The following is a 24,941-nucleotide window of genomic DNA, read 5'->3' as shown; positions in this document are numbered from 1 at the left end:
TTTTAATCAAGAAGGAGCAAAAAATAAAAATTTGCCTGAAATAAATTATTTTGACACTGACGAAGAGAAGATAACGGGAGGTATTAAGTGATAGTTCTTTATGCTTGTATTGAAATCTGTAAGAAATTCTACAAGAAAGATTATTCAGAGTATAGTACGGTAATACACTATTTTTTTGAAAATTATTTTCATAGAAATCTTTAGAAAGTTGACTCAATCTTTTATTAGAGAAGGTTTAGCTTAAAAACACATAATGAGAAAGGGTACCTTCTTTGACTATCTTTGAGTGTATGTAGTGTCAGTCTAAAAAAATTTACTTTTCAAATCTAGAAAAAATGACAACGTATTTCATAAGATAACTTCTATCAAACTTGGTGAATTATAGTAGAATGAGTACGAGCTCTATGCTCTTGAAAGTTTAAACCTTCTTATAAGATTACAATCACATTTGGTTTGAACTTTCAGAGAAAAACATTCATATGTTTCAGAATTTCGACTGAGTCACTGTCGATGTTGTAGAACGGTTCCATAATGAAATAAAAACAGACATATATTGTCAAATTCTACCGTTTCGTTCGGTACAGGACCATGGTTTCCTGACCACACAGGTTAAGCTGACCTGAAAATGTAATCATGATCCTGTACCAAACAAAACTGTATAATTTGACAAATATATAATTATGTCTGTTTGTATTTTATTTTGTTTCAGAATTTATTAAAACTTAACACTTTTTCAATCTTCTATCTTACTCTATTCTCTTCTATCATCTTCTATAATCTGTAGCCTAATGATCAAAATGCAATGGTTGAATAAAAATAACTCTTGCAACGAAAATATATTTTAAGTTTATTTGAAAAAGTCTAACATTGTTCATTTAACAAAAGTTTAAAACTTTGTCAACTCAGCGCTTTAAAACAACTAATTACATTGATCATCGTTTCGATACCCTATTTTATGAGTATAGATAATCTTAATTATTGTCTATTTTTGACATCGAATAATATATATTAATTTCTGCTGTACAATATTAATAAGTATATTTAATATGACATTCAAGATACCGTTGTATATGACTCATGGCAATACGAAAATTACAAATTTCCAATGGATCATTAATTACAAAATTACCCTTGTAATGTGCTCATTCAAGTGAAATCTACAGCTAATGACTAAATCTAAACTAAAAATCAGAATAACTAACTCTTATAAAAATAATACATCTATTATTTATCATTGTTATAGTATGAAATAATTTTCTAGACAGTCAACTAATATTCAATCTATTTTCAAAGACTCTCCGTTTACAATTAGGGAGAGCTCTATTATCCCAGTTACATCACATTCATTCCACTATTTATTTCGTGGTAAATTTGTTCGTTTTATTTGATTTCCATAGATAAAATCAAATTAATCTATAATGATGAACTTCTCGACTACCAAAAACATTACAATAATAAATTATTATGAAGTAGGAAGAATATTCCGAGTAATTAGCTATTGACAGTTCCAATATTTGAGATTTAAGTACTTTTTGGTTCAAAACTCAATTAGTAAAGCTTCTATTCAATAATCACTCAAATTTTCTCTAACAAGCTGAAGTCTCTTAATACATTCAATACAAGTCATTCATTCGCCGTTTTCGGTATTCATCAATCAAATTTAACCACTTTATCAAGAATAAATAACTTTTAAATCACAAAAATTGTTGAATCACAACAATAATATTATTATCGCCACATCCAATGCAACTATTTCTACTATCTAGAATTCTTGAAACTGAAGAGCTTTGGAACATGTTTCTTGTATTACTGATAAATGATCATGGAAGAAGGCTTCGTTGTAAATTCAATACCAAAGTAAAAAAATATAAAAACGTTATTAGAAAATGTAAAGAAAACGCTGAAACCGTTGTTTGGAACAATTTTATAAAAAATTAAAAATATTTTGAGTCGAAAGAACACCTCATATTTTTGAAAAGCATGTAATTTGAAACTGCCTTTGATGACGACATGACAAATAATTCTTTTGGAGAATCAATTCATTACTCTTCACTGTTCTCCCATTTCCTGCTCTCTCAGCTTCTGCTCCGTTATTGTATCTTTTCCCATATTCTTCTTTACTTCTTCACTTGGCTCCATTCTTCACTTCTTAACATAAATATTCTGCACCTCTCAGTAATTTCCAAATGAGTATACATTTTCCAAATTCTTGAACAGATATAGATTAACTTCATTTCGACTCTTTTAAACGTGGGTTATCGATTGTGAAAATGGATTCTTTGAAAAAATATAATGAGCACCCTTTTGATATAGAGTCCCCTCTAAAGAGATTGATGTAATATGAAATCTTCCCTTTAAAGATCAATTTTCTTTTCAAAGAATCTGGAAGCTGGAGCTTCTTCTCGAATATTGGAGGTGAGATTCACTGTCAGCATTGCCTATAAATAGCGTCAATGCTTTTCATTCTACCAATGCTGACAGTTTGAAGTGACGCTCGGCCATTATTCGCCATTCTTTTCATCGAAATTATTCATTGATAAACTGAGACGCGGAGGTAATTAAAGAGGAGATTTTTTCGCCAGGAATTTCGAAGAACAGCCATGAATGAAAATCTTTTTTTGAGAGAAGAAAATGATGAAATCAATATCACAGCTTGCTGTGCTTGTTCGAGCTAGAATATTCTTTTATTATGAAAGAGAATATTTTGTGTTTGAACAATTTATAAGAAATAAAAATATTTTGAGTCGAAAGAACACCTCATATTTTTGAAAAGCATGTAATTTGAAACTGCCTTTGATGACGACATGACAAATAATTCTTTTGGAGAATCAATTCATTACTCTTCACTGTTCTCCCATTTCCTGCTCTCTCAGCTTCTGCTCCGTTATTGTATCTTTTCCCATATTCTTCTTTACTTCTTCACTTGGCTCCATTCTTCACTTCTTAACATAAATATTCTGCACCTCTCAGTAATTTCCAAATGAGTATACATTTTCCAAATTCTTGAACAGATATAGATTAACTTCATTTCGACTCTTTTAAACGTGGGTTATCGATTCTGAAAATGGATTCTTTGAAAAAAATATAATGAGCACCCTTTTGATATAGAGTCCCCTCTAAAGAGATTGATGTAATATGAAATCTTCCCTTTAAAGATCAATTTTCTTTTCAAAGAATCTGGAAGCTGGAGCTTCTTCTCGAATATTGGAGGTGAGATTCACTGTCAGCTTCGCCTATAAATAGCGTCAATGCTTTTCATTCTACCAATGCTGACAGTTTGAAGTGATGCTCGGCCATTATTCGCCATTCTTTTCATCGGAATTATTCATTGATAAACTGAGACGCGGAGGTAATTAAAGAGGAGATTTTTTCGCCAGGAATTTCGAAGAACAGCCATGAATGAAAATCTTTTTTTGAGAGAAGAAAATGATCAAATCAATATCACAGCTTGCTTGATTCAGCTTGCTTGCTTGCATTTTGTCCTAGCTAGAATATTCTTTTATTATGAAAGAGAATATTTTGTGTTTGAACAATTTTTCTATATTTCCAATTGTGGCTGCAAATTTCCAACTAAAGTTGACTTCGTTCAAATCAACTAGGGAAATATGAATCAAATATGCATTCTCTATTTAATTCCATCTGTAAAATATGAATAAAACCACAGTATTCAACTAGAAATTAATAGCTCTAATTGAAATAATATTAGTCAATATTCATTGGAATTGAAAGAACAACTTTTTGAAATTGCATTTTCGTTATAATTCTATGCCTTCAATTTTCTCAGATCCTAGTCTCTTAAAATGGAATTTATTATTCTTTCAAATTACTTATTGAAGACTTCAGATAATGCTATAACAACAAAAATACAATATCATCATATTTGATAAACATTTTTTTTTAAATCGGTGTGGAAGTTAATTTCAATCTGAAACGAATCCTATTTCTCCAATAAGATTCGTATCCAGAAAGACTTCTTTGGTTAACATCTAATTCAGCATTCCAGTAACGAACTTAAAAGTTGAAATCAAATTGGAAACTCCAAATCCACTCATCTTTCAATCTTTGATATTTGATAAAGCCATAAGCATCATGTTGTGGACGCTTGGAAAATCTATGGAACTGCCAGCAGCTAATCTTTCTTATCTCTGATTACTGATTGCTGGTTACTGATCTCATTACTACCTACCTCAATTGATATATGAAACGATAAGCTGATCAGAAATCATTTATGCAAAAATCACTTCAAAATGAGAGAAATTATAGAGTTATCAGTGATCACTGATGGTAAAATTGAGAAAACAGTCAAAACTTATCAGTGATAACTCAATTATGACGATGCTCATTCATGGACTACACACATATCACTCAGTTATGGAAATAATAGACTGATCTCTGAACAGTCAATATTGTTTCAAAAATTAGTTCAGTGGTCACTAATGATTACCAATCAAGGTTCATTTCAGTGGCGACTTTTGGTCACTTATCATCGATTATTCCGTGATCTAGATGATGAGCTTATCAGTGATCACCTAGAAACTCAACTAGATAATTCAACTCAAAAGATAATTCAACTAGGTATAGAAATTATTCACTGATTAGGCTACTGACAAAAATCAATGATGGAACAGATGACATACTTAACACTGATCATCTCATGCTAGTAACCACTGATCAAAGATGGTCTAATCACTGATTAGTGGTGACTGATCACCGATTAACACTCGATCACCGTTCAGGCACACAGTCAGTCAGTCACCCCATTGATACAAAACAGCTACACTTTCATCATTCTCATCTACAGTTCACACCAATGGTTCAACCCTTCTTCAGACTTTTGATAATAATAGAGTTGTGGCAGGGGGAGGGGGGAGGCGGCCCTCATGCGTTGGTCCCCCCGATGGCCCCCCCATCTTCCTCGATCTGCTTCAGTCGTCTGATGACCTGAGCGTGTTCCTCCAGCAGACGGGCGAATTCGTTTTTGCGGCTCTCGGCTTCTACCTGAAAAATAGAATGGAATCGATCATTTCTCAAGAATTATTAAATGGATCTTTTTTAAGTTTCGAATAAGTGTTCAAATAAGTGTTTCCTTCTTTTGTGCAATTATACTCTGAATGGAAAAAGTTGAAACTTGGATAGAATATCCCCTTTACCAAATTATGCAAAATAGCAACCTTCTCATGCAAGCCCATATATGACTGGATATATAGAATCCGACAACATAGTCGATGCATGGTTGTCTTATTGTATATTATTCAGTAATCATTTAGTCATGTGGAACAATTTGCAATTTGGCAACAGGGATATTTTGTCCAAGACTTGTTCTATTCAGAGTAAAGTAATATCGTCCTCATTCATTATAGCATACTCAAAACTTACTCATAGTGGGATATATTTATCTATTGTACATGTGTATGCATTTATTGGATTAATGATGACTTATCTCGAAAAGTTCTTTTGCGTTCTAAATGTTGGTGAATTTCAAATGACATCAAAATAGCCAAATCGTTGGAAGAGACTCTTAATTGCCATAAAATCTCTCTTTTGTCCATCCTTTACAGAGATTTGGTTTCAGGGCTTGGAAGTTCAATGAAATTCTCCTAAGAGCTGACCATTAATTATTTACCTTACTGTTTGTATGAAAAATATTCGTCCCTAAACATGATAGATTGTATTGTAACAGAAAAAAGACCCATCGCACCGGATGAGAATAGTAGGGCAAGTTAAATTTTGATATTTGATTCTTGTTGATTCTTGAGATCAAATTTCATCATTTTGGTTTTTTCTTTAAACATTAGGGATCTTATTACATTAGGACCTCAAGTTAAGTCGCCAGTGGGACACCAAGTGTCCAAGCTAGTCGCGGGGCATTATTTCTTATGGCGCTGATTACACCAGATAATATGCATGCTGGTGCACTCGAATCTCTGGTTCGACCACCGCTGGGAAACCAGCATTGATGTCCTAGTCTACTCCACAACAAAGAGAACTTTTACTAATAATAATATTCAGATTGTTTTATTCAAAGCTTCACACATGAAATAAATGTGTCCCACTGGCGAACTAACTACGCTGGTGTCCAAAAATGTGATAAGAGTCTAAGCTGCTCATCAATATTAGTGTTGATACTTTTTCAAAAGGGGTTTCGAAGTTTACCTTGATTTGTTTTATCCTGGCATCACTCTGTTCTTTGCTGAACGGCCTGTAGTCGAGCGAGGAGTCTGTCAGCAGTTTATGCAGAGCGTCTTGTGACTCGCTATCATCTTGACAGCTTCTGGCGTCCACGTCATCAACTATCAAACTGAAACACAAACAAAATTCTAAGATAAATAACAAGTATAAAACAAATTCCACAATAATAATTGGGGAATAATTGAGGGAAAGGCGAATTCAAACAGAAACTCGTTTCCCCTATAACAAAAAGGCATAAAATAATGTAATGAAAAGATTTATATTCTCAGAAAACAATCATATTTGAATACAATAGAGCTTGGATCAATACATACAATAATTTTTCAATAAAACTCCTCTCCAGGAAACTAGTATAGTCGATTTCCACCCTATTATCGAAAACCATCCAATCCCACATTATTCTGTCTTGAAACGGAAAGCTCTTGGACAATAGTTCATAAGGAGCTACACTAGCACAATATTCACAATTAATATTGCTTCAAGTATTTTATTACCGAATACAAAGATAATTATTGCAATTTAAACAAATAAAAATTTCTCTCTTGGAGTGTTTGAGTTGGAAATGTGTTAGGCCTATGTTCTTTCAGTTGAGTCACATATTTGTCTCATTTCCTTTGAAATCCTTCTACACAGATCTGAACTTGAAAGTTCAGTTATCTATAAAATAATTAAGGGGAAGAATTGGCTTATACGTAAAAGAGAATTCACGAATCATCATCGTCTGAACTACTGGACTGATTAACTAGAAAATCTCAATTTTTGAACTTTCCATGTATTATAGATTCTTGATCTACCGAGAATGGTTATAGGCCTATTTTAAATTCTTCAAGATTACAGTACGTCAAGTTTTTTAATTAGACCCTTGCGGGGCAAGGAGGTTACCTACTATAAACACTATAAACCTAGTAAAATAAATATTTCATAGTAAAATAAATGAGATCCTTCTGGTTTGGGTCTTCTCAAACCTGTGTAAAGCTGTATCTGCATCAATTACAAAATCGTTCATGAATATAACGTGAGTAATGAATTCTGAATGTTACAATAGTATTTATTCATTTTGACCAATTTTGTTCAACTCATGTTTTGAATAAGCCTACTGTTGATAAATTGTTTGAATAGTTCACATTACTCAGATGTCAAGAAGGATGAAAGCTTTGGAAGCAAGTGACTTAATTTCAATACCCATACAAGATGATTTGGTAAATCGAATGTGACTTGATCCACTACCTCCGTAAACATAGGTTTTCGGAGGTAGTGCTTGATCCCAATTCTTATACGAGATAACTATTCAATAATATGAAGCATCATCAAGTTGTAGAATTAGATTACAGGATATTGGTGGATGTTCATTTCAATATAATAGTTTCATATAATTCGCCTGCATATAATACTGTCAAGAGAAAATGTTTAGTCTACCTTCAAGCTCAGCAGTTAATAATATTTATCACAGCTTCCAATTGTACATGCTATGAACAACATTATACACTTTGTAAGTCCAACACATTAATGCAGTACTCTAATTCAACAGTCCCAGAAACACTATTTATAAAGAAAAGATAGAGTGATATGGAAACAACACAAACTAGAAAGTTCTCATAAATCCGACTATTCCCATTTCGCCAAAAATTAACAGCTAGGGAGAAGTAAGATGTTTGTAGACAAGTGATTAATTTTGATTTGCCTTTTCGAAGTTGAGTTTGCATTGAAATGAGTTGTGAGAATAATGGAGAACTAGAAATCAACTGACAGCGGTGACAGCTTAAGTGAACGCCGAGAAATGATCTGTCTGGGCCACGAAAAAAGAATAAAAAAGCGCTTAGCGTTTTGAGCGTGTGCTTTCAATTAGCTACATGTTTTGAATAAGGAATCAGTCGGATAAAGAGCGGAAGACTTGTTTGAAAAGCGTATACTGAGCTGAGTTTGTTTGCATGCGTAAGTTGTTCAGTGAATTTTAACATTAAGTTTCATGTGTGATGTGATTTGGAAAATGAGATTTCTGAAAATTTAATTGTATTTCAGATACTGTAGTAGGTGTAGTAATAAAATAATTCATCAATCTATTTTCATGAAAGTTTAATTTAGAGAAACTAGCATTAAGAATAAACATATATTACTTCACCAAATTATATGACAAGAGCAAGAGGCTCCAACGATGAATACATGAGAAGGATAAAATTACAGAATTTTCTTATGCTGAGTAGTATCAAGCATGATTGATTTTAATCCAGGATTGGTACAGTACTGAGTTGAAATATTTATAATAAAATTTCTAACATTTCAATTCAGAACTTTGATTGTTCATTGAAAACAGATCCTGGCTGGCACAACCCTGCTCAATAAAAATTATTTTCAAAGAACCTGCTTGTTATGATATGAACAGTTCATGACTGTAAAAGCTTTAGTCAGTGAAGCTAACTTTGAACATCTAGTGGATTGAATCAATTACTTATTTGAAAAATGTACATTTTAGATCCAACCAAAGGTTATTCACATTGATTTTCAATGTTATCTATGTAATCACTAGTATGGGATGTTCAAACTCTTATAGAAGAAATAAAATACTTCCAAGTCTATTAAATGAATTTTATTTCATTGTACCAGTTGAGATTTTCAAATAATAATTTTGTTAAGTCTCCCTCTAATCAATGCTAATCTATTCTACTACTTCATACTATGATAAATAATTATTGTATTATTCGAATACTGAATATTGAATGCTACGGATTCACGTTAACATCTAAGATTCCAGGGTGTTCTGTTACATTAGTAAGGAAACTTGAAACTCATAACAACTTATTACTTTTGCTAATATCAGAGGTGAACTGTTATACTCTTTAACAAAGAGAAAATTGTGCGTGCCCCTTCAAAGAAGTGTTTAGACAACAAGGTGAACACTAGCTGTCTGTAGGTCAAGATCAAGTTGAGGGGCTCCGTAGGGTGGGAGAGAGAGAATGTTGAGTAAGGTCAGTGACAATGAAGGTCATTCACCCCTTTCACTTTCAGTTCAATGGTCGAACGCCACACAATTCGACCTTGAAGTCAGCTGATTTGTATTGTTACGTCAAACCATAGAGAAACAATAGCATAAGTAGATATCCAATGGTATAGGGCGTTCATGTCGCAACTTTTACTGTTATCTTAAGCCTATAGTCCACGTAATTCTTTCCTGTGAAGCTTCATGACGCTGGTAGTCTCTTATATTGTGCCGTTCATACACTCTTACCCGATCAAAACAGTAAAAATTGACAACAATCGACAGTAATCGGCTTGAGATAACAGTAAAAGTTGCGACATGAACGCCCTATACCATTGGATATCTACTTACGTTATTGTTTCTCTATGGTCAAACTGTCCTGCAGAGTGACAGAGCATGACGTGACGATTTTCTTGACTGTCAAAAACTGATGGACGGTCATAAAATGGGGTAATATACGTTCATAGAAGGGAGTATTTCATCATTATTTCGTACTATGAAAAATGATGTAGTATTCTGGTTTGATACAGTTGAAATAAAGCAGGGCAGCATGTATTTCCCACGTTTCTGGACAATTTTAATACATTCCCATGTGTATTGTATGAAAAGTAACATCCAAATAACAGGAAGTGGAGGATAAAAGGTAACATTTTAATAAAGGAAGTGGAGGATAATCTATCAATCTTGCCTCCTTTTCAATTCCTAGGTTCTGGAATACGTGTAAATTCATTCCAGTCATAATAACAATATTATTATAATACCAGTCCAGTTAAAGTAGTGGAAACTCCCTAATATTACTGAGGGATGATGCACTTCTCTGTGATGACTACATTATTGAATTGGGGGTTTTTCATCATTATTTCGTACTATGAAAAATGATATAGTATTCTGGTTTTATACAGTTGAAATAAAGCAGGGCAGCAGGTATTTCGCACGTTTCTGGACAATTTCAATACATTCCCATGTGTATTGTATGAAAAGTAACATCCAAATAACAGGAAGTGGAGGATAAAAAGTAACATTTTAATAGAAGTTCATGTATATTATTTTTCAAGATAACAGTATGCATCTAGAAAATTACAGTTCTGATAATCTAATAAACTTTCCTCACACTCAATTTTGAGTCAAATAGCCTCTTTCACCAGCACGATTGCATTTGAAGATAGTAAGCAATATGAGGTGTACCTCTATTTTATAGCCTCATTCAGCTCCTAGTACGAATTTAATGTCATCATAACTCAATATAGCCACTTGGAAAAAATACTAGGTACGTGATGGAAGGATATGAGATGTATCCAAGGGACGTTTTATCACTGTTGTGAACTTTCCATGTATTAAAATTATGCTGTGTTTGAACTGCATTTTCTGACGGATGATAAGACTAGGCGCACACCACTTAGTCAAGACAAGACAAGACATGATCAGACACGTTTAGTCACAATACTTCACATAGTTGCTTGTGACTCACACTGATTAATCATTGAAATTATACATGTCTTCATAAGCAGCTATGTGAAGAATTGTGATTAAACGTGTCTGATCATGTCTTGTCTTGACTAACTGGTGTGCGCCTAACCTAAGGGTTAGTGCTTTTTATGAAGTGAATTTTTGATCAATAGAGATTGTAAGACATCATTATAATTTATAACTTCATTATAATTTACCACTTGTATCGTTTATACTTGGATAATTTATATTATTTAGTAGCATCAAATAAATACTCAATAGTGAAATTTTCGTATCCAATTTGAAATTGATTGAACTTCAATTGAAATTTTGAAAATGGAAGGATTTCCAATGCTAGAATTATATTGAATTGAATTTGAATGTCGTCTGAATAAGCAGTTTCTGTTCAATCGAATGTATTCGAATAATTCTCCACCAGAACCTCCGATGTAAACTGTTCAAGTACGCGTACTATTCTCATCGAATTCTCGAGCAAAAAATACTGTTACATCTAATGAAACTGTAAGAATGTCGCCAATAATCGGGAATAGGTCGAATGTAGTTCATTTCGAGTTGGAAATATCGACGTGGGACCACTTTCTTGTGAGCTTCACTATGAACTACCAGCATTTGGTGAATGGGAAGCATTCATGCCATTTTCAAGGAAACAACTCTTGGAAGGATTCTTCTTATTCAAGGATACAATTGATGCTGACAGTTTAATGTGACTTGCACTATATATGGAAGCAGCAGAAAAGAGTCAACTTGATCGCTACTTGTTTCCTTCTGACATCAGATTCAATTAAGTGGAACAGTGTGGAAAATGTGATGTTGTTTGTCAGAAAGTAGAGTGAGGTCTTCATAACTCAATATAGCCACTTGGAAAAAATACTAGGTACGTGATGGAAGGATATGAGATGTATCCAAGGGACGTTTTATCACTGTTGTGAACTTTCTATGTATTAAAATTATGCTGTGTTTGAACTGCATTTTCTGACGGATGATAAGACTAGGCGCACACCACTTAGTCAAGACAAGACAAGACATGATCAGACACGTTTAGTCACAATACTTCACATAGCTGCTTGTGACTCACACTGATTAATAATTGAAATTAGACATGTCTTCATAAGCAACTATGTGAAGTATTGTGACTAAACGTGTCTGATCATGTCTTGTCTTGACTAACTGGTGTGCGCCTAAACCTAAGGGTTAGTGCTGTTTATGAAGTAAATTTTTGATCAATAGAGATTTTAAGACACTATTCTTTATTATAATTTATCACTTGTATCGTTTATACTTGGATAATTTATAATTAGTAGCATCAAATAAATACTCAATCGTGAAATTTTCGTCTCCAATTTGAAATTCATTGAACTTCAATTGAAATTTGAAAATAGAAGGATATTCAATGCTAGAATTATATTGAATTGAATTTGAATGTCGTCTGAATAACCAATTTCTGTTCAATCGAATGTATTCGAATAATTCTCCACCAGAACCTCCGATGTAAACTGTTCAAGTACGCGTACTATTCTCATCGAATTCTCGAGCAAAAAATACTGTTACATCTAATGAAACTGTAAGAATGTCGCCAATAATCGGGAAATGGGTCGAATGTAGTTCATTTCGAGTTGGAAATATCGACGTGGGACCACTTTCTTGTGAGCTTCACTATGAACTACCAGCATTTGGTGAATGGGAAGCATTCATGCCATTTTCAAGGAAACAACTCTTGGAAGGATTCTTCTTATTCAAGGATACAATTGATGCTGACAGTTTAATGTGACTTGCACTATATATGGAAGCAGCAGAAAAGAGTCAACTTGATCGCTACTTGTTTCCTTCTGACATCAGATTCAATTAAGTGGAACAGTGTGGAAAATGTGATGTTGTTTGTCAGAAAGTAGAGTGAGGTCTTTGGAAAATTATTGGGCAACAAGAAATTGGATCAGGAGTGTGGAAGATAGAGAAAATGTGAGGAGGGAGTGACATGAAGAGTGAACAAAAGAGGAAAAATATTGAATAGTGGAGATGGAGGAGAGATCGATTGTTTGATTGATTTATTTATTTAATTTCCTTTGCCAGGTCTGGAGAAACCTATGGCAAACTTCAAATAGAATGGAAGAGGATGGCATAGAATGAAATAGACATGGTGGAGAAAAACATACTGGAAAAATAAGAAAGAAAACTGGAAAGTAAAAAACTTGAGAAAGAGATTCAGGGAAATCATGACTCAAGAAAGAGGTAGAGGAGCAGATGATATAGAAAGATATTTGATATTTATTCAATAGATCTTTCATTGCCATGTCTGACAAGACTCATGGCAAACACTGGTAATAATAAACCAAATAATAACACTTCTATGATAAAAGAATAATTACAAGGGGGAGAAAAGAAAAGCAGTGAGGAAAGGAAATCAGCGAAGAAGAGAAAAAAGAGGGAGGATGTACAGAGATGGAAATGGAATGGAGAAGAAGCTGGCCGATGTTCTAGAAGGAAAGAAGAACGAAGATGAACAGAGATGAAAATGGAACAGAAAAGAGACTGGCCGATTTTCTCATCTGTTTTGTTGCCTTGGTAAAGCTGGAGTAACAGGGAAAACCGTGGTGAGATTCACTTCATACTGACTGCATTCATTATAGCACAGAATTAATAATAGGAGTTTAATTAATTATAGGAGTTTTCTCTGATTATAGGTAACAGCAGAGCTCTCCATTGAACTTTTGCTGACAGTTCGGAGAGAAGAATATTATTATTTCGTCATGATTATGTCAAAAGGTGCGTACAGACTTTCGCTCTGCTCCGCAACCGAACGTCACTCGAGCAGAGCGATTGATGATCGACCGGGGAGCAAGAGTGGAACGCGAGAAGAGCTAACATCTCCCGTAACGTTCATGATCGGTGCGACTGTAGAGCGGGCGCGGGGCGATTGGGGCGCGATGGCGGAACGAGGGCGGTGCGTGCGCGGAGCGGGTTGGAGGCGCGTATATCTGTACGCAGAATAAAAATAATATTCGTATGGCTTTTATTGGTGGGGAGTCCCTGGAGGAAGTTCCAACTCGCCTGAATATATCATTGAAACCGTCGATGGGCCTTACGACTGTCATACTTCAGCCGGGACCGACAATATAACGTGCCCATCCGATAACATGGGAGTGACCCGTTTTTTGAATAATTCAACAGTAGCAAGAGGACAATAATTACTAGCAAATTTTAATAGAATCAATTGAATTTATTTCTAATTTTGAATAGAAAAGAATATAAATCAATAGGAAATGAGACAGAATGAATTGTGAATCTGACTATAAAGAAAAGAATGGAATCAATAGAACAAATTCAATTGAATAGGTGAATTCGATAGAAGAAATAGAGTAGAGGAAATAAATAAGTATATGTACAATGAATAGAATACATGAAACGAATTTGATGATTGAGATAGATTGGATAAGTAGAATGAATAGAGTGAATAGCACTGATTGGATAAATGAATGGATAGAATAAATATTGGATAAAATAATGAATCATCTCAAGCTATAATAAAATATGAATCATTTTCTGAATGAATGAGTGACATGAAAGATATAATTTTCGGAATGAATGAATGAACTTCAGACATGAAAGATATAGCCGACTAATATTATTATTTTATCAGTCCAGGATTTGGTCTTTCAAATACATTTATACAATATATTATCATCATGAATTTGCTCATTTACTTGAATTAGTTGAGAATAATATCTGTGAAGTTGCAGGCAGAACTGCGAATTCAGCGATATTCGAAGACCAGCACCGTTTACTATTGTTGAAATGGAATCGATTTCGATGCAGCGAATTAGGGAAGCGGCCTCAACAACTCAATTCAAATATAATTCCTGATGGAAATGAAGCCTGAGAGTTGTACAAAGGCTCTCTCACTCTCTCCCCACTTTTCTCACTTTCCTCACACTCTTTCTCCGTCCATCACACACTCTCGAAATATTTCTCTCTCAAATCACAAGCCTTCTCTTAAATCATTCCACACACTTTTAAACTCATCGTACTTCTTTCTCTTAAACTCTCTCTCTCTCTCTCTCTTTTCTCATATTAGCTCTAATTCCCTCTTTCTGTCTCTGATACTCTGTTATTATCTCTTGTTCTCTCTTGCTCTCTCTCACCCTTCCTTAAACTCTCTTTCTCTTATTGTCTCTCTCTATATTATTCTGTTACTCTTTCTTATTTCTCTAATTCTCCCTCTCTTATTATGCCTTTCATCCCCTATATTATCTTACTCTCATTTCTTTTACTCTTTCTCTATTATCCTCTTTTATCATCTCTCATTCCTTTTCTCTCATTCTTTCCAGTTTAGTCCTCTCATTCTCCCTCATTCTCTTTTATTATCTTTCATTCTCTTTCTCTTCTTTTTTACAATTTAGACCTCCAATTCTTCCTTATCTTCTCTCTCTCTCTCTTTCTTTACTATTCTCTTGCTCATTTCACTCTTTAATGTAACATACATAAATAAATAAATCTAATCTAATCAAATCTATTCCACATAAACACACTCTCTCTCTCTTTTTGGTAGAGTTAGTAGGAAGAATATTTTGAATATTGTAATCTACATAAATGAAGTACTCAATCAATCAATCAATCACATTGTCTTCATTACATTTTCACTCACTCTCACTCATCGTGAGTTCTTCAGAAAAATGCAGCGCTACAGAATCTCCCTCTCTTGATTCTTTCTCAAACCAATAATTCTTGCTCTTTCTCTCTTCCACTCTCTCACTTTCAGTTATCGTGCATTCTGATGACAAAAGCAGCACTTAAGAGTCTCTTCCCCCTCCTTGGTCCCTCAAACAACCAATAACAAAGCAAGTCAATTTACTTGCTGATTCATAATAAATTTGCTCAAATATTTGCTCTCCGGCTGCTGTCAACTTCAATCTGATGACTGGATTAAAGAGAAAAAATAGCGCCGGATTTCGGATTTCAATGGATGTGCGCGCATTCCCGTTTGCAATTTCGCCGACAAGAGTCTTTTGGATGGTACTGGGGCGCGATGGCGGAACGAGGGCGGTGCGTGCGCGGAGCGGGTTGGAGGCGCGTATATCTGTACGCAGAATAAAAAATATTCGTATGGCTTTTATTGGTGGGGAGTCCCTGGAGGAAGTTCCAACTCGCCTGAATATATCATTTAAGCCGTCGATGAGCCTTACGACTGTCATACTTCTGCCGGGACCGACAATATAACGTGCCCATCCGATAACATGGGAGTGACCCGTTTTTTGAATAATTCAACAGTAGCAAGAGGACAATAATTACTAGCAAATTTTAATAGAATCAATTGAATTTATTTCTAATTTTGAATATAAAAGAATATAAATCAATAGGAAATGAGACAGAATGAATTGTGAATGTGACCATAAAGAACAGAATGTAATCAATAGAACAAATTCAATTGAATAGGTGATTTCGATAGAAGGAATAGAGTAGAGGAAATAAATAAGTATATGTACAATGAATAGAATACATGAACGAATTTGATGATTGAGATAGATTGGATAAGTAGAATGAATAGAGTGAATAGCACTGATTGGATAAATGAATGGATAGAATAAATATTGGATAAAATAATGAATCATCTCAAGCTATAATAAATATGAATCATTTTCTGAATGAATGAGTGACATGAAAGATATAATTTTCGGAATGAATGAATGAACTTCAGACATGAAAGATATAGCCGACTATTATTATTATTTTATCAGTCCAGGATTTGGTCTTTCAAATACATTTATACAATATATTATCATCATGAATTTGCTCATTAACTTGAATTAGTTGAGAATAATATCTGTGAAGTTGCAGGCAGAACTGCGAATTCAGCGATATTCGAAGACCAGCACCGTTTACTATTGTTGAAATGGAATCGATTTCGATGCAGCGAATTAGGGAAGCGGCCTCAACAACTCAATTCAAATATAATTCCTGATGGAAATGAAGCCTGAGAGTTGTACAAAGGCTCTCTCACTCTCTCCCCACTTTTCTCACTTTCCTCACACTCTTTCTCCGTCCATCACACACTCTCGAAATATTTCTCTCTCAAATCACAAGCCTTCTCTTAAATCATTCCACACACTTTTAAACTCATCGTACTTCTTTCTCTTAAACTCTCTCTCTCTCTCTCTCTTTTCTCATATTAGCTCTAATTCCCTCTTTCTGTCTCTGATACTCTGTTATTATCTCTTGTTCTCTCTTGCTCTCTCTCACCCTTCCTTAAACTCTCTTTCTCTTATTGTCTCTCTCTATATTATTCTGTTACTCTTTCTTATTTCTCTAATTCTCCCTCTCTTATTATGCCTTTCATCCCCTATATTATCTTACTCTCATTTCTTTTACTCTTTCTCTATTATCCTCTTTTATCATCTCTCATTCTCTTTCTCTCATTCTTTCCAGTTTAGTCCTCTCATTCTCCCTCATTCTCTTTTATTATCTTTCATTCTCTTTCTCTTCTTTTTACAATTTAGACCTCCAATTCTTCCTTATCTTCTCTCTCTCTCTCTTTCTTTACTATTCTCTTGCTCATTTCACTCTTTAATGTAACATACATAAATAAATAAATCTAATCTAATCAAATCTATTCCACATAAACACACTCTCTCTCTCTTTTTGGTAGAGTTAGTAGGAAGAATATTTTGAATATTGTAATCTACATAAATGAAGTACTCAATCAATCAATCAATCACATTGTCTCCAATACATTTTCACTCACTCTCTCACTCATCGTGAGTTCTTCAGAAAAATGCAGCGCTACAGAATCTCCCTCTCTTGATTCTCTCTTAAACCAATAATTCCCGCTCTTTCTCTCTTCCACTTTCTCACTTTCAGTTATCGTGCATTCTGATGACAAAAGCAGCACTTAAGAGTCTCTTCCCCCTCCTTGGTCCCTCAAACAACCAATAACAAAGCAAGTCAATTTACTTGCTGATTCATAATAAATTTGCTCAAATATTTGCTCTCCGGCTGCTGTCAACTTCAATCTGATGACTGGATTAAAGAGAAAAAATAGCGCCGGATTTCGGATTTCAATGGATGTGCGCGCATTCCCGTTTGCAATTTCGCCGACAAGAGTCATTTGGATGGTACTGGAGGGTTCTATTGGGAATGTTGTTCCTATAGAGCCCCATAACATGGGAGATAGAGAATAGGGTGTACAGAGGAGTTGTAAGAGACGGAATGATAGAGGATTTTATTATGACTGACATCAAAATTCGACTGAGTCACTGTCAATGTTGTAGAACCGTTCCATAATGGAATAAAAAAACACATATATTGTCGAATTCTACCGTTTTATTAGGTCCTGTACCAAATAAAACAGTGGAATTTGACAATATATGTGTGTTTTTATTACTTTCCTTGCCCTATTACCATAGGTAAGGAAAGTATTGCTTTCTCAAAAAAATTAAGGTACCCCAATTTCATGTTTTCTATACGTTTCAAGGTCCCCTGAGTCCAAAAACATGATTTTTGGGTGTTGGTCTGTGTGTGTGTCTGTGAACACGATATCTCCATTCCTAATTAACCAATTGACTTGAAATTTTAAATTTAAGGTCCTTATACCATGAGGATCCGACAATAAGAAATTCAATAAAATTCAATTCAAAATGGCGGAAAAAATGGCGGATAATGGCTAAAAAACCATGTTTTTCCTGGTTTTCTCGAAAACGGCTCTAACGATTTTCTTCAAATTTATACCTTAGATAGCTACTTATAAGCCCTATCAACTGGCATGAGCCTCATTTCTGGGAAAATTGCAGGAGCTCCGTAATATCCCTGAGAAGAATGAATTTTGTTAAATTTCTATCGCGATTTTCTCAAAAATGACTTGACCGATTTTTTTCAAATTCATACCCTGTATAGTTACATATCAGCTCTATTAACTGGCATAAGTCTCCTCTCTAAAAAACTAACAGGGGGTCCACCCCATCCTTGAGAAATTTACTTTGTAACCTCCTTATCGTGCGTGAGGTAGGTGGGTAGAGGAGTTTATTCAAAGAACACATGTCGATATTTTATATGTAGAACAGCTGCTTTGACAACTTTTAAAAAATCCTCAAATTTCATAATTCAAACAAAGGAAAATGTACTCTGAACACAATAACAATAGTATAATATTGTAGTTTTAATTATTTAGCTGTTAATCGGCATAATGTTATTCCCTAAATTATCCTCGTTAATGAGGCTTATAGATCAATGAGCAAGGAAAGTTGTGTGAGTGTACCACACCAGATTTTTTCATTATAACTGACTTTTCAATAATCAAAAACATTTATTTTTATTCTTTATAAGCAATAACAATAGAGAAATTCCTCACATAGGGTATGGATATAGTGGCATTACTTGTATAAGTAGTATCATAAGGAAAGGTGAAGCATCGGCTCAATATTCACTCATCCCATTTTCCATACCCATACATTCACGGATGAAAGGATGAATGCACAGCAGAGGGAAAAGGGCTTATACTAATTAATCCGAGGGTATTTACTAAGGTATGTACTTTGTCTCTGTTACATGTAAACATTTCCTAGACTTCTCTAAGTTGGGTATGAGTACATTTCTATTGATTAAAAGTTATAGATATTATGGTTTCCCTATAGCAGTCTGGAATGAGTAGACCAGAATATTGGTGAATACAGACTTCAGACTCTCAGCATGGGTTGGATAAGAAGCATTGATGTAACATTTACGGAATAGTGACAGTTTGAAGTGGATTAAGATGAACCACCAGCTTTACCCCCCAATAATAGAAACATTATTTTGTCATCATTGGTTGAACGGTTAGTATTGATGTAATATATAAGAAATTCTGACAGTTTAAAGCGAATCTAGATTAGCCACCAGCTTTACCCAATAATATCAGGAACATTATTGTCATCATTGTTTGCATGGGAAGCATTGATGTTACATATAAGGAATGCTGACAGATCGGAGTGAATCTAGATTGGCCACCAGCTTCACCCCTATAACCTCAGGAAGATTGAAGACAGACCAGGGACCAACAACGCTAATCTCAGACACAAGGCAGACATTATTTACAGACGCGCATGCGCGGATCATGCGTTTCTGTCATCCATCATCGGCTTTATCTTTTGGTCATTCTATCGCTCCATCACCCGCTGACGCCCTCCTAGCTCCTAGCCGCCAACAGTAAATTGCCGTTTTACATATTCATAAAGCGCTGTTTGGCTATTCTGCTCGCTGTATTATACAGTCTACTCGGTAAACATTCTTCTGTGATAAGCTACAAAAGTACAGACGGCAGACAGGATGCTTCTCTCTTTCAGGTTGTTTTCCAGCCGCTGTTTGATTGAGTTCAGTATTAATCTCTGGAGTACCCGCGGTTTCACTCTATTCTCAATGTTTAGTTACTCTAGTATGAACTACTGTATCAACCTCAATATAGCGACCTCAGTTTTCTCTCCATCATTAACTGCAGTTCAAACCTCATTATTTACCTCAGAAGAAACCGCACTTCAAACCCAAGTATTTACCTCAGAATAAACATCATTATCAACCTCTAGAGTAACCTGTGTATTCTAGGTTTTATATGCTACTTAATGATATCAACTACGGTATTAACGTATTAACCTCAGTACTTACTTCAGTATTGGGTATTCAGTATTATCTTTAGTATCAATAAACCTCAGTATTTACCTCATTATATACCCCAGTATTAGTTTTTGACTAACCTCAGTATTACTTCAGTATCAACTACGACATTATCCTCAGTACTAACTTTAGTATCAACTGCAGTATGAAACTCAGGATTAACCTCAGTATAACCTGAGATATAACACTAGAGCAATTTTTAAGTTTGACTTCTCAACGTGAACTTGCTTTTTTAATGTTCTGTTTTTTCTCTGTGTTTATTCATTTAGAAAGGGGAATAGTCCTTCAAAGGAAATAAATTTACATCCTGGACTAGCCTCACAGCACATAATGGAGAAGCTATAATAGCATCATCATGCAACATTAGAGTTATCTCGAGCATTTTAGCTACAATTTGGTTTTTAAAAATGACATAGGCGGCGCACGATAGTAAATAGTATACTATTGCTCATGTTCTTGTTTGCTAGGAATAGAAAACTCTCAGATGAAAATATAAAGTCAGTCAACTCAGTTTGTACTTGAGAGTAAACAATTTTCTCCAGACCAAACAGATTCTTCAAATTAAATCAGAAACTGTTTCCTGTTGAAATTCTTCTGGAACAAATCAAAAAGACATTTCCAGTGAATGTCAAGGATTAACAGATTGTAGTGAGGTGAATTCTTTCTTGTAAGAATTGTAGAGAAAGAAAGTTTTTGTGGAAAATGCAATCTGGCAGATGATTGATTGTGGGGCGGTGAGTTGTAGGTGTGAGTGACATCCAGACCACTGACCACGTTGCTTCTTGGTTTCATTTCTATACCACCCTCACTTTCTCTCTCTCTCTCTCTCTCAAACTCTTCCACTCATCTTCACCTATTCTCTATTTCCACTTCCGGTACCGCTGTCTTGACATAACAAACGAAAGAAATATTTTTGGCCAAGCTCATATCATGACACTGTGAGTGATGGTTGGTTGCATTTACAGTTTATACAGGGGAAAGGAGAATGAGAGGAGGGGAAGATGGAAGGAATTGAGAGTATGAAAGAGGAATAGTTAGAGTGGGTAGAGTAAGAGAGGGTGAGAGTGTGATGGAAAAAGAAAGACTGAGAGATGAAGAGATAAAAAGAGATAGGTGAAGAAATAGTAAGAAGTGGTATTAGAAATTTTAATGGTAGTAAAGAGGAGGAGAGGTGTAGGAGAAAGTGATGTGACGAAAAAAAGGAAGAAGGATAACGAAAGGCTAGAGAAAATGATGGGACAGAACAGAGGGAAGAATAGAAAAATGTAGAAAAAATATACGATGTGACGATTTAAAAAATATTTTTCAGAGCTTACGTTGTCATCACTAACAAGCACTGTGGCGAATATTGATTATGATGATGGAGAGACTTATGCATTTTTCACTCGGAACATGAAAGAAGATGTGGGAAAATAGAATGAAGGAAGAGGGAAAGAGTGAGTGAGAGAGAGAAGGAAAATGAAAGAACAGGAGAGCGATTACTAAGGAAAACAATATTATAAAAATAATAATAGTACTGTATATTTATATGAATGGAGAAATATTCATATAGTCATGTTTAGGAATTCAGGAAATTGAAGTTGAAACATGAATAGAAAGACCAATTAGTAGACTGATAAAGGAAAGGAGATCGAAAATATGGAGAACATCAGGATAAGGAAAAATAAGAAGTAAAAAAATAGAAAGAAAATATCAAGAAACCCAATGCAAAAATAACTGAGACTAGAATTTATCAGTTATGTAAATATGATAAATGATTGGAAGAGGAGGAATAAGAGGTAAGGTAGAAAAAATACAAAAATAATGGTATTGAGAATAAAATAGACAAGGAGAAAGAGAGCCTACAAAATCAGAAAGCCGTTACATGTGTGAGATGGAGATAGGAGACAGATTATCAGCGAAGTTTCGGTAGTGGCGAGGTATTTGAAGGGCTAATCCCTCCAGGGATCTGCTGATTCATGCATTTTTCCGCCTCTTTGTGTCGTTCTAAATCGATGAGCGCGCGTCTCGTTAACAGGCGCGTTTTTCGCCCACACGATCGTGATGTTGTTGATGATGATGTGATGATGATATTGAGAAGAATGAGGATGAGAAGGAAGAGGAGGAGGAGGTTTAAGAGGTGGAGGAGAAGTTGGTTGCTAAGGGTTGAGGAGAAGTATGATGATGATGATGGTGATGATGATGTCATATCATCGACATGATTTGTTTTCGAGGAAGTGAATTCATTTTTTACATCGTGTGACACGATATCATGATGGCAGTAGTAAGAGACTCGTGAAGTGAAGCTGGTTACATCCACATTTCTTGTAACTGCTTTTCTTCTCAATCGAACGAGCGTTAGCGAGCTCTCACTTTTGACTCACTAGAGCCTAAATTTGTTGTCCGTCTGTTTGTATGTTCTACAAATACTTTAGAAAGAATTGATCAATCAGCTTCAAATTTTGAACACATATTCTTCTAACCTTTCTACAGGTCAAGTTTGTTGGACAACAAAATTGACGTTCTACGTCCTTTATCAGGATACAAAAATAACATCGAAAGTGCATAAGGAAAAATGAAGCTGGATCCATATGACGGATTCAGGATGGCGGACAAAAGTTTTGAAGTGACAGGAAGTATATTTTTTCCAATATTGGAATAGGATGCCCATGGAACCTACTGTCACATTTATCATACTTGTAAAAGAGATATTCAGTTGTTCCATAATGATTCTCACCAACTCTGTATAATTACAAGTTGCGGATTTCAAAGATCAATACAACAGTTCATTAGCGAGTTCTTCAACCCAGGGGGTCGCTAGTAATATCAATGTTGACAATTTGAAGTGAATCTTGTTAATACTTGTTGAATGCCAATCTATCTAAATAGGAAAGATATCGATAAATTTGTGAATGGAGGGATTTTCCGTCTATGAATTGTCATAGAAATACTGTATCACCAATTTAATTTTTATTTGCTTTTTCGAATACTAGTTTTATCGCTTTTTGATACATTGATCCTTGATGTAATTCGAATTAGGACTCACGACTTGACAATTCTCCACTTGGAGCCAGTAAAGTATTGTGTTCCAATAAAGAAGAGAAAATCCACATTTTTTCTGTCCTGGACGCAAATATTGAAGTTGGAATGTTGATTAGTTCAATATTGATGATTTACAGTACTTTACAGTACTTGTTGAGACGAATTGTTGACTTTACAGTACTCCACTCTTGGAGACAGTGTAGTAGTGTGTTAAGATAGAGAAGGGGAAATCCACCTTATTTCATCTGGACGCTAATTTTGAAGAGAGATTGTTGATGAAAAGCGTCAAGTCTCTTATTAAATTAATTTCTCCCTAAACCAATCTCGAAATCGCTTCCATCTTTCAAGGATTGATAGGAAATTCATGAAATTCGCTCTAAATTGTCGTTCATAGCTACTCATCGTTATGAATTGAGCTGGTGGAAGTCTCACATTGAATTAGGCTGGAGGAGGTGAACCAACAACAATTTCTGAGGTAGAAATGTATTGGGAATGAGAACAAACTTTAAGTGCTACAAATTCATCAAAATATTTGATTGTTTCCAACAGTTCTAATATACTTTGGTTGAAGGTTAAACAATGGATGTATACAGCTAGTTTCAATTACATTATTATAGAGATTGTAAGTGGAAACAATCCTATTAGGTCACGCATCTAAAGTAAATAATTAACCCCAAAATGTTCAACTCATACTTGACTAGACGTGAAATATAATTGCAGTAGCCGTTATCGTATATAATAAAGTACCCACTCGACGCTTTTTCATTAGAGCTGCCTTGATAATCACTTAAAGTGAGTGGTAGAAGATCTATGCAAACAATTAGAAGTATTCAATGAGGTAAGTAGACTAATATTGAAAAAATACGCAAATAATCAAGTAGGCCTATGTTTGACTAGACTCAAAACTCAGAATTGAACCTTATATCTCTGAGCTTAAATACTAGCACTGAAAATATTAATTCGGTTCATTTCCAATGTGTTCTTGTCAGTCGGAAACATTTTTTGAGAAAGGAAACGAACTGAGAGAAGATGTAGGAATCAAAAAATTAGAATATTAAATAGAAAGAAAGACAAAAGAGAATAAAAAAAGAAGCAGGAGAAATATAAAGTAGATGGGGAGAAAACATATCAGATAAGATTAAATAGGATTCGAGTGAGGAAGAAGAAAAATGTTAAAAATATTGAAAAGATGGAAAAAGATCCAAAGAAAAAGAGATTGTGGAAGAAGGTTTGTGAGGAAACAAGGGAAATAATAATAACATGAGTAAGGTTACAGACGATATGTCTTTTGTATATGTTTCATTAATGTTCATATATGTTTTCTATATGTCTTATTGAAAATTTTAAGAATAGGTGATTTGGGAAGAACGAAGATATAGAGGGACCTGGAGGGTCCCTGCATCACAGCTACTCACCTCATTGAATACTTCTAATTGTTTGCATAGATCTTGTACCACTCACTTTGAGTGATTATCAAGGCAGCTCTAATGAGGGATGTAGAGGGATGATATGAAGACTTTGAAAAGGTTTAGGAGAACAATATTGATTATTACTCTGGTGAAAGAAGAACACGCTAATGAAAGAGAAGGAGTAAGGAAGCATAGAGAAAGAAGGAAAAGGAAAATGATAGAGAAATGAGATGACGAAAATGCGAAAAGGG

At 34.6% G+C, this 24,941-nt stretch overlaps 1 protein-coding gene across 1 annotated transcript; it reads right to left on the bottom strand.

Moving 5' to 3' along the window:
* Window positions 1-3,798: 3,798 nt before the first annotated feature.
* Window positions 3,799-24,558, bottom strand: LOC111050041. Its single transcript, XM_039426021.1, has 4 exons — window positions 24,507-24,558; window positions 18,122-18,128; window positions 6,154-6,304; window positions 3,799-4,998 (listed from the first exon to the last, which is right to left on the bottom strand). Exons 1-4 carry the CDS (start codon window positions 24,541-24,543, stop codon window positions 4,879-4,881), a joined length of 315 nt encoding a protein of 104 aa, XP_039281955.1. The 5' UTR covers window positions 24,544-24,558; the 3' UTR covers window positions 3,799-4,878.
* Window positions 24,559-24,941: the final 383 nt, after the last annotated feature.

This window comes from Nilaparvata lugens, chromosome 4 (assembly GCF_014356525.2).
Source record: "Nilaparvata lugens isolate BPH chromosome 4, ASM1435652v1, whole genome shotgun sequence".
In the NCBI taxonomy this organism is placed as follows: domain Eukaryota; kingdom Metazoa; phylum Arthropoda; class Insecta; order Hemiptera; family Delphacidae; genus Nilaparvata; species Nilaparvata lugens.
Note: the sequence above shows the minus strand (reverse complement) of the source record. Positions and strands in the feature narration are given on the sequence as shown.